Here is an 11302-nt window from a genome sequence, read left to right as displayed (position 1 = left end):
TACAACATTTGCAAACATCAGGAAACAAAACAACCAAACTATTACAACATGTACCTTACTTGACTGTAAGTGAATAATAGTCTCAAGCATCCTGTGAAATCATGGCACGTGGTGTGCTGTCCTTTTCAAGAAAAGTGGAATTCTTGTATCAATTTTCAACAAAACTGACTTTTTCAAATACCGCCCTCAATTAACCAAACTTAGTTAGCCCATAATTGCAATCAGTTACACATCCGTGAACGGGCTCAAGCCAGCTGGTCTGATTCCCTGACCTGACAATTCCCCGACGTCTATAAATTCCTCCGTTTCGTCTGAAGTAGGGTTGGGGAACCCGACTACAAGAACAGCATTTTTTTTCTTGGTTTTTCCAGCGTCTATGAACACCAAACTTTAAACAGGCCAGTGTAACAATATTTGCTTTAAAATGCTAACCCCAAATTTTCTGAAATAATAGCAAATGTTGTATATTATCTTTAAATGAAAATCTAAAAAGGAAAAACAAACTTTACTTTTGTACTCACATTTGTAGAAGCAGTAGACTCATCATAGTCCAGCCAGCAGGTTTGAATGTGATGTTAGTGCTACTCAGGTTGAAGGTGCGAATCAACGATTGCAGATCAGTCGACATGTCACGCATGGACAGCCTCAAAGGTGTAAGGATTTCAGAATACCTGAAAAACAGATTTTAATAAATGTAAAGCTTAGTCAATATTTATAAAAAAAATACTGAATACATTGAAGTATACGGTTAGGAATTTTCTCACATATCAACAGTTTAAAGGTCGAGTTAGATCATTTGTCATTTGTTTCGTTTGAAGCAACAAAAGTGCTCAAAATCTACAGACGGGCGCTTAACAACTGACCTGATGAAGTTTTAGCTCTGTGAATGCTGTATATTCCGAGAAGACAATATTCTAGGATCTCGGTTTCAATTCAGAAGTTGACAAATTATATTTTGAATTACACCTGAAAGCAGCATTCGAAACATGTTTTCAATCGGCCGATTGCAGCTACGTGATGTCACGCACTAAACCAACGAATAAAAGCTACCGCGCTAGCGTGTTGCACGCACCCATTCATGGATTCGCCCAATTACAAACCAACTACTAACGGAAATTTCCAAAAATGCGTCACCTGACTCATCTTTGGAAATGACCTTCTTTTACTGTTTTCTTCAAACTGACAGCATGCCAGAAAGAATAATTTCACAGGGAGTTTAGTGCCACTACTATCTTTAAAACCAAGTAAACTTTTTAACAATAATTTGGTCAGTTACTTTTTGGATAGCTGCAAATGATCGACTCTACCTTTATTTAAACACTGAGAACAAAAAATCCTTGTTTTATAACTTATTTGAATGTTTGTGTCAAGGACTTGAGTAAATAAACTGGTTTTTACAAAAGAAGGAATCCTTCTTACGTTCTGTTGAGGCGATCACTTAGAATCTTCCTTCTTATTGCCATCTGAGATTTGGAATCGACGAGAGGAAGTCGTATGGTTCTGTCAACATCCTCCTCCTGAAGACGATCAAGATAAAGATATATACAAAGGAGCTTATTATCAGCAAAACTTTGGAATATGGCATCGTCCTGAGTGGATTAATTAATTTTATAAATTTGTTTTATAAAATCTAACCCCTTGAGTGATTTACTAGCAACCTTCCTCACTCTTGCAAAATCCAACACCGTATGGTAAACTCAACACCCAAACTGTTGGACTCTGATTATGGTGGTATGACTGACCCCATGTAAAACATGATCAGTTTACTTGTGCAGTACTCACTCCAACAGATTCCAACAAACCATGCAGTTGGATTTTAAAGGGTTGGGGATGGTTAGGGTTAAAAACGGAGGATGACAATTTTCTTCTTGGAAGCTGCCGTGGTGTCAAAAGATTTTGCAGCAGCTAAATCAAAGATGATACAGCATCATCAGGAAAAAGACAACAAAGTTTTCGAATTTCTTTTCTGGGAACAGCACTGCACACAGACATGGGTAGATAAAGCTTTTTCAACAAAAATCTTTAATTAACCCTAACCTTCCCAAATCCTCGAAAATCATCTTTTCAAAATGGACGATTTTGCAGGATTGAGGCTACATGCCAAAAATGTGTGGCTAATTCTGGAGGATGCACTGTGTCATGGTCTTAGGCCGGACCTTGTGTTGTATGCGCTCATCCATGCATAAATTAAGGCCTAGATTATACGTCCTAGATAATCACCCCTCCAAGGACCACATTCAAGAAATAACGGAGGATTTTGCATGATTAGAAGTTGCATCCTAGAAAATAATCCTGGGGAGTTAGGGTTAATAGCCAAATTGCTCACCTGTTTTTCCTGTCCGCTTTTCGCTTTCTTTTCCTTCTTCTTGACCTCTAAATGCCTTCCATAATAAAACTCCTGTACTTTGAGTGAAAACTGCTCGGTTTCTTCTTTCAACTTGTCCATACATGGTAGTGGCTTGGCTGCAGGCAATGAAGGCTCCGTAGTGGACACTGAAGGGTCAGAGGTCATGGCAAGGGGGTCACAGGTCAAGTTTGATTCCGCCAGGTTGACACTACCTGAGTCATCCGACACTTTACTTGAAGCACCCTCCGTTAGAAATTCTTGCGTGTCATTCGTAATCCATTCCACAAATGTTCTACTGACAGACTGGAGCAAGGATGCTTCTTTCACGACTTGTGCACTGGATTTCTTAGGTTTCTTCTTTGACTTCTTCTTTTTCACACCTTGAAGGTCTTCTGAAGCAATCCCTAGATCCATACCAGGTGATGATGCATCAATGTCGGCAGTTACGTTACTAGGTGTGTCCTCAGATTTAGATTCGCCACGGTTCTCGCTGCATCCCTGTCGCAAGTTCTCTTCACTTTTCAAATCTCTGAGTTGCCTGGTCTTGATTTCTTCCCTGGCATGACTATCTTTTGAATCGTCTCGAGACGGTAGCACAGTTGGAAGACAGACCTCTTGGTTTTGGTTCAAAACTGCTTGCTGAGAGCTCTCGCTAGAATCCTTGCGTGTCACTGTTTGTTTCTGTTCTGCATGAGATGTTGTCGGGAGTCGGCTGACTTCAGCTAGTTCCTGTAACCTCTCTCTCTTCCGAGTGTCAGCAAAGGTCAAGTTAGACAGGTCGTCTTCTAGTAGGCCCACAGCCTCCTCCTTTAGGGGCGTGTCTTTCTCCCCGCCGCCCACTTCGTCGACATCTTGAGACTCGACTCGCTCTGTGAAGACTACGTTATCCTTGGCTATCAGGGAGGCTGCAGTAGCATCTGCCTCCATGTCTCGAGTCAGAAGCTTGATGTCTAAGGGTCTGAGATTCGATCCAGGGAGAAAAATAAATGAAGTTTAAAATTTTTTTCGCAAGTTTGATAGAACAACTTGCATGCTCTATTTTATACTAAAAATCACATGGAGTGCATCGTCAATACTTATTAGAAACATCTACATTCATTAAAAATGGTCGTCTTTGGATACATACTCCTCCATGTCTCTCGTCCATAGAGGCGAATCAGACAGTTGAGCTTCAAAGAACTTGGAGGCCTTGTAGCAAAACTGACTGCAGAAACACTGTTCAAGAAAAAAAAGCACAAATTGTTATGGCGTGCTCTCTTTGTACAACGGTCGCCAAACGTTTCATACAAATCAAGCTGAATTTCAAATGATTACCCCTCCTGCTGTTTGATTATTATCAGTCACAGACAGTCAAAAATCAATCCTCTTCCCCTGCCATGCCTTTTACACAGGCTAGTCACCAACAGTCAGATCATATTTCAAGCAAGGACTGTGACTAGTCAAATTCAGTCAACAGACAAAAGCAGACAAGTGGTAGGCACAGCTGGCTTATCAATCACCTACAGCCAGAGCAAAGCTGTATCAAGGTACATAAACAGTCACAGCCAGTCAATCCTGCTTTATGTAGGCTGGGAGTTCTTAACTGTTAAAAACATTCACTTGACTAATTTTGACAGAAAGGACAACTTTGCATACAGTGTATGTTTGCATAGGAAGGGTAAATGATGGAATTCAGATTTTCTGTTTACCTTTCTGTCTGTGATGTCGTAGACTTTATTGGTCTTGCGACTGATGTGATACTTCTGTTGAGGGACATTCTGCAGTGACCTTTGACACAGAGGGTAGCCGCACTGCTTGACGATGGATCTCTCAATGACAACATCCTGGTAATGTTGTGGGCAGATAGCAAAAGCCTGGGGAAAATGACCACAATCATCAAATTAAAAACAATAAATCTGATGCCACAACAATGTCATTTATCAGTGCAGACTCATTATATTTCATAAAATTGGTATGAAAATGAATTAAACTACTGCAAACTGCTTACTAACTGGATTGGCCTGATATATACAAATCAACAAAATTAGCTGGAATGACTTCTCAGTCTTGACATGACCTGCTTCTGAGGCAGACGACAGTGGTACAAGACACGAACATGTATGGGACACACAAGCATCATGGTTGTTTCTTGTACCACTGTCATTTACCTCTGAAGAAGGTCATAAATATTTTGAGGATAACTGTTTTTCAAATGCCAACATGTTTAAATTATAAAGTTGTTTTCCTTTTACTACTTACAAAATCCAATTCCAATTCCGTATTTTTGAAACTTCTTATTGAAATTTGTACTTTCTACAATCTGGACACAAAGCTGGATGTAAAGTAGAAAAGTTGTTGGCTTTAAAATTCTCAGGCCCATTCTAGACGCCGTGCTACTGCCACGCCGAACTTAATTGAAAAGAGTACGGCAATAGCTCGTCTACAGCATGGGAGTTTTTCTAAATGCCAAACGTAATAGTCGAACCTTAATGCATCTGGAGTAATGGGCAAGGTTAAAGCAGTTCAAGCCGTTTAATGAAATTTCAGCGCGATCAAAATATTTGCGCCAATTTCACTCTCTGTGATGCGGACGCGGGAAATTGAATTGAGTTCAGCACGGCAATGGCACGGCGTTTAGAACAGAGTCGTGCCACTGCCATTTGGAACACTGACAGCGCAGCAGCCCTGTCGAGCCAAAGGATGGTTCCGTGCTGAAATCAATTTGCTGAGCCAAATGGTTCTAAACGCTGCGCTATCGCCGTGCCAAATTTTAAAAAAGTCAAATTAATTGAATTTGGCACGGCAGTAGCACGGTATCTAGAACAGGCCTTAATCCTTTAAAATACAGCCAAAACCTTGGGCTGGATTTTGACAGATCTGATGGATTAAAGAGAGTTTGATTTGAATACTTACACAATCCAATAGAAACTCATCTGTGATTGGATTATCAAGAAGTGTCTCCACGATCTCATGGGCCTTCTTCTCAAATACTAGTCGCCTCTGAACTCGCTCCTCCAACATGGCTCTGTAGAGGTTTGACAATTCATGACAAAAATCAGTTGGAAAATGTACTGACAGCTGTACAATGTAGGCCTCAGCCTAGGCTATTATACTTTGTAAGTTTGTGGTCAAATAGGATGAGAAAATCAATTTTGAATAGAACATTTGTTACTTTGAACAGATTGTAGCAAAAAGAAAACAAATGGTGGCCATCGTTACGGTAGCCGTAACACGATATTCAACTGCTTTCGTTACGGCATTGCTAAAACACCAATTCGCATCTACTTGTACAATGTATCACGTTTATAACTGGCCTTCCAACCAGCAGATAGAACTGTTTCCCCCAACTTTCTTTTAATAAGGCCAAGTAAAAATTATAACCAGTTGATTGTCCCCGCCCGAATGCTTTCTTTTAATTTTTAATTTATTTTTCTAACGTCAAAAAGTTAACTTTTTCTTGTATTTCGCTTTAATAAAATACTATGTACATAGAACATGTTTAACATGGATTTTTTTACTCTATAAGGATAGCTAATTAAAAGTTTGCAGTCATTTGGAACTGAACTTGGCGGCCATTTTGAATTTAAATACTTGGTGGGCATCTTGGAAAAAATAAAAAAATAAAAAGGCTCTCATCTTTTGTTTGTAATCAAACATACTTTTTATTGAAGTATCTTTTATCTTTGTAATCTGTGGCTTGACTGACTTCGGAGGATTTTTTTAAAAAGGGAAAATAAAGTCAGAGAACCATTCGGTTGATAGTCTGGTTCTAAGACTAGAACCAAAGATCCTGATGGTGAATATTATCAGGTCAGGGACCCAGACAATGCCATAACGACAGCAGTTGAAAATCGCATTGTGGCTAGGCTGCCGTAATTATGGGCATTTTGAAGGTGAAATCTGATGTTTTTTGTTGGAAAATGTTGGTTTGGGACAGTGACAGGATGATGTTGTCCAGGTCGCTGTATTAGCTTGGACCCCACTATCGCCAGACCATGTCCAAAATGTTTAAAAAGGCGATAAGTTGGGTCCAAGTTACTCGGACTAGATCAGATGATGGGATAAAAATTATGATTAAACATGCAACCTAATTAAGTTATTTAGCCCCCCCCCCCCCGAGCCGGCACAGTTTAGCTTATTTAGCAATAGGACTTAAAAAATAAGCCCTATTGCTGCAGGCTTAGCCCCATAAATGTGGCCTATTTACTGGACTGCCTCCGTAAACATAGGCCACACATCCACATGTACAAAAACGTGTCGACTTTGCCAAATTTTGATTTTCACATTTAGGCTTACTTTGTAGGTTTTTTTTGCTTTAGAAGCATTCTCACCCTCTATATAGGCTAATCAGAAAGTGCTGCCTTTTTCAGATGTCTAATTTTTGTGAAATTTCATGTTGAAATTTTGATACGCAAACGTGTGAAAATTTTTCTGGAAATTTCACGAAAAATGGACTAAATGTGAAAATCAAAATTTGGCAAAGTCGACACGTTTTTGTACATGTGGATGTGTGGCCTATGTTTACGGAGGCAGTCCAGTAAATAGGCCACATTTATGGGGCTATTGCAGGCTATAATAAATCTTAACAATGTTTAAATGTTTAAAAGTTTTACAAATTACATTTCACCTTTCCGCTGCTTCAGAGATTTTAGCTTCCGACGTTGAAAAAACAGCGCCCTTAGACATGCCGAACATACAAAAAATCAATAAAATCGGCAAAAGAATGAAACTTGATCAGGTGATAAGTTGTATGAATAAGAAAAAGCCAGTCTGTAGTTGGTCTAAGTACCACGATGAAGTTTACGAAGTCACGTTTGTAAAAAGCTAGTTCATGGAAGCTGCCATTTTTATTTGTAAATCCCTTGCCAAGCGAGGGCGCTATTTAACATTAACAGAGCCGAGCGAGGTACAAAATGAGGGCGCTATTGAACATTAACAGTGTCGAAAGGAGAAGGCGAGAAGAAGGCACATTAATTAATTTTATTTAGAGGCGCTTCAAAATAATTTTGGTTATCTTTTATAAATATGCACTGCCAATGTTTTTGTTTCTCGGTACTTTATGATGTAGACACCATCACTTATTTGAATTGCGTTTTTTCTGCAAGGAACAAGGGAAGAAGACCTCCTCCCCCCAACAAAAAGTTAGCTGCAGTGATCTCTGCAGAATATATTTGTAATTTCGGGAGTCCGTTTTGAGGAAGGGGAATATTATTTACAAATTTTTTAAAATTCACACTCATTTCTCTTTTGAATTTGAAGGATTTCTAAACGTAAGCATTTACTAGCAAAGTTTTTTTTTAATGTGATGGGGTAAAAATGACTTTGTTGATCACACAAAAAAGTCATGGTATGATCGATTACACGAAAGCCATAAACTTTGATGATTTTTTTATGTTGCATAGTAGAATTTATCCCAATTGTATTAAACAAAAGAAAAGCACCATTAAAAAAAATCACAAATTAGACACATTTTGAAAGCTCTCAACTGGCTTGTCTTGAAATTTATTTTCTAACTTTCAAGATAGGGAAATGCAAAACATACTCAGCACATTTAGAGACAATTTCTATGAATCTTGTTTTTCCTAAACAGCTTGGTTCAAATAACTTATAATTCAACTGCTTCCTATTTGTCAACTCAACGAACTGACTGAACGTCAACTTTCATTTGCTAAAACTGGATTTTATTTCAAACTAAAAACTTCAATTTATTGCGATGCGATTAGTTTTTTTGTTCATTAATTGTCAAATCTATCACTTGTTTCCATTGTGAATGAATCTTCCTGAGTTTAGTATTCTTCACCCTCCTCCTCAGCCTCCCCTTCGACTGAGTCGACTCCGACCTCCTCGTAATCTTTCTCCAGGGCAGCCAGATCCTCACGGGCCTCAGAGAACTCACCCTCCTCCATACCCTCTCCCACGTACCAGTGGACGAAGGCACGCTTGGCGTACATCAGATCAAACTTGTGATCCAGACGAGCCCAGGCCTCGGCGATGGCCGTGGTGTTGCTCAGCATGCAGACGGCACGCTGCACCTTGGCCAGATCACCGCCAGGCACGACGGTGGGTGGCTGGTAGTTGATTCCCACCTTGAAGCCAGTTGGACACCAGTCCACGAACTGGATGGTGCGCTTGGTCTTGATGGTAGCAATGGCTGCATTCACATCTTTAGGGACAACATCGCCACGGTACAGCATGCAGCAGGCCATGTACTTGCCGTGACGGGGATCACACTTCACCATCTGGTTGGCCGGCTCGAAGCAGGCGTTGGTGATCTCAGCGACACTCAACTGCTCGTGGTAGGCCTTCTCAGCAGAGATAACAGGTGCATAGGTGACCAGAGGGAAGTGGATTCTTGGGTACGGGACCAAGTTGGTCTGGAACTCAGTCAGATCCACATTCAAGGCACCATCAAAGCGAAGAGACGCGGTGATGGAGGACACAATCTGACCGATCAGACGGTTGAGGTTTGTGTAGGTCGGGCGCTCGATGTCGAGGTTACGACGGCAGATGTCATAGATAGCCTCATTGTCGACCATGAAGGCGCAGTCAGAGTGCTCCAGGGTGGTGTGGGTGGTCAGGATGGAGTTGTAGGGCTCAACAACAGCAGTGGAGACCTGTGGGGCTGGGTAGATGGCAAACTCCAGCTTGGACTTCTTGCCGTAATCAACTGACAGTCTCTCCATCAGGAGAGAAGCAAAGCCAGAGCCAGTGCCCCCACCAAAGCTGTGGAAGATGAGGAAACCTTGCAAGCCAGTGCACTGATCAGCCTGTCACATGGGGAAAATGAAGCAAAATTTACAATCTTTGAAATTCATTTCCTTTCTCCTATTTTTAGATTAAGGAAGTTATAATTTTAATGTTAAATTTTGTCCCTATACAAAAAAAAAATCCCTCTAAAATTCAGACAATAGTTTGAAAGCATTGATCATTTCATGGCACAGCTTCAATCTTCAATCTGTTTGTAAATCTGATCCACATTTACCCAAGTGGGGACAAAACAAGTACAAATGTCAATACAAACAAGTATACAACTTGGCTTGCAATGCGATAGTTTGTACATGACCTAGCATGTATACATTGCTGAAACCTAGGCCATTTCATGCATTTTGTTTGCAATTGAGTATACTGTTTCAGGACATTTGATAGTTTGGGAGAATAACATGGCAAGCCAAACAAAAGCAAGTTTACTGTTTATCAGGTCCTTTTTCTGCACTGTTTCATTTAACCTTTTGACCTTGTCTGACTAAGGCCATGAACTAACCAATTTGCGGATCCTATCCAGCACCAAGTCGACGATTTCTTTGCCGATGGTGTAGTGACCCCTGGCATAGTTGTTGGCAGCATCCTCCTTGCCTGTGATAAGTTGCTCAGGATGAAACAACTGTCGGTAGGTGCCGGTGCGTACCTCATCTGTACAAAAACAGATTCAATTAGACACTGAAATAAATATTTATTAGCCCCCCCCTTTTAAATTATTTACATTTGGTTAATTACCTTGTGATTTGTTTTGAAATTGAATAAGAAAAAATGCTTTTCAAACTTTCCAGATGATAGGACTTTAGTAGGCCTACTATCAGTTTTTGAAGGAAAACAGGCAGATGAGATGAGGATAGGTACATTCCATTTCCACTTTTTACTTTCATAATTTGGACTCACCGACTACAGTTGGTTCCAGGTCAACAAAGACAGCTCTGGGCACATGTTTGCCAGCGCCAGTCTCACTGAAGAAGGTGTTGAAGGAGTCGTCACCACCTCCGATGGTCTTGTCACTGGGCATCTGACCATCAGGCTGGATGCCATGCTCCAGGCAGTACAGCTCCCAGCAGGCATTGCCAATCTGCACTCCGGCTTGGCCAACGTGGATTGAGATGCATTCACGCTGTCAAATTCAAAATAGGGGCCTACATTTAAACTTTTTTTATAGTATAGACACCACTACTAGTACTAGGCCTACTAGTACTACCATGACTACTAGGCCTAAAGTCCTTTGTTAAAGATGACCAGTGTTAAATAACAACATAGTCAGTGTCAGTGATTTAAACTAGCTAGGCCTATGTCTGGACATATATCAACTTAATTTAATGTCTTGTGAAGAAAATGAAACAGAATTGGACGAGGCCTGCACAAGATACAAAACTGTTGTTGAGAACTTTGCTTTGGGTCAGAAGCACCTGAAAACACTAGCTGACAAGGCCTAACTTAGTCAACTCATCACAGACAGTTAAAGCCCCATCATGATGTCATGGATGTAGGCCCTATGACGTTACTCGTTAGTATGGTTAATATAAGGGCGGATCCAGAAGTCAGAACACACTTTGGGGGGGGGGGGGGACAGTAAAGACATGACACTGACTGAGCTGAGCCGGTTCAGCTTCTCAGTAAGTGAGTCAGTGTCATGTGATCTGACTATTCTGAGGCAATTGCTGACCACTTTAATCAAATCCTTTTGAGGAAAACTCGACGTCGCCTTTATTGCGACATCACTTGCGACATCACTGCCCCTCCCCCTGGATCCGCCCTTCAATGAAACTTTCACAGACAATAACATTAACAAAGTAATTTTCCCGATTTATATCTAGGCAGTCACTGTGGAGGACCTAACACTAAACTGGAACACAACACGTCACTTATAATGCAACGATCAACACTTTTTGAACATGGCAAAATAAAACAGTCTTTGGTCCTAGTTTAAAAAGTAGGCTAGCCTCGGCCGTCCTACATGTCCTAGCATTTTTGTTTAGAAAATGCCAAAAAGGTTACCGATTTGACCCTTTTGAGTTTGAGAAATGCTATCTACTATCTAGGTATATCTATAATTGAATAATTATCTAAATTATGTGAGATTATCTTACCATTTTGAAGAGTCAGGTAGAGATTGAGAATAACCCAAAGGAAGAATCAAACACGAAAACTGTCGTTACGTTGTGAATCGAAGGCTCACGGCAACAGAATGATTTGAAAATTACGTGTTCTGTT

At 40.5% G+C, this 11302-nt stretch overlaps 2 protein-coding genes across 3 annotated transcripts; both read right to left on the bottom strand.

The window, feature by feature from the left end:
- Nucleotides 1-517: 517 nt before the first annotated feature.
- Nucleotides 518-7176, bottom strand: LOC119734522 (putative RNA polymerase II subunit B1 CTD phosphatase Rpap2). 2 transcript variants are annotated; one of them, XM_038208057.1, is made up of 7 exons: nt 6947-7176; nt 5240-5351; nt 4036-4200; nt 3474-3562; nt 2327-3305; nt 1420-1517; nt 518-671 (listed from the first exon to the last, which is right to left on the bottom strand). In XM_038208057.1, exons 2-7 carry the CDS (start codon nt 5345-5347, stop codon nt 518-520), a joined length of 1593 nt encoding a protein of 530 aa, XP_038063985.1. In that variant the 5' UTR covers nt 5348-5351; nt 6947-7176. The 2 variants fall into 2 exon arrangements, with proteins under 2 accessions (XP_038063985.1, XP_038063984.1); XM_038208056.1 differs by having other exon boundaries at nt 6954-7176.
- Nucleotides 7177-7945: 769 nt separating this feature from the next.
- On the bottom strand, nt 7946-11288 carry LOC119734520 (tubulin alpha chain, testis-specific). Its single transcript, XM_038208052.1, has 4 exons — nt 11179-11288; nt 9983-10205; nt 9588-9736; nt 7946-9093 (listed from the first exon to the last, which is right to left on the bottom strand). The coding sequence occupies exons 1-4, from the start codon at nt 11179-11181 to the stop codon at nt 8113-8115; spliced, it is 1356 nt and encodes a 451-aa protein (XP_038063980.1). The 5' UTR covers nt 11182-11288; the 3' UTR covers nt 7946-8112.
- Nucleotides 11289-11302: the final 14 nt, after the last annotated feature.

The sequence above is a fragment of the Patiria miniata genome, unplaced genomic scaffold, assembly GCF_015706575.1.
Source record: "Patiria miniata isolate m_02_andy unplaced genomic scaffold, ASM1570657v1 HiC_scaffold_27, whole genome shotgun sequence".
Classification (NCBI taxonomy): domain Eukaryota; kingdom Metazoa; phylum Echinodermata; class Asteroidea; order Valvatida; family Asterinidae; genus Patiria; species Patiria miniata.
The sequence above is the reverse complement of the archived record's forward strand: the minus strand, read 5'-3'. Positions and strand labels throughout refer to the sequence as shown.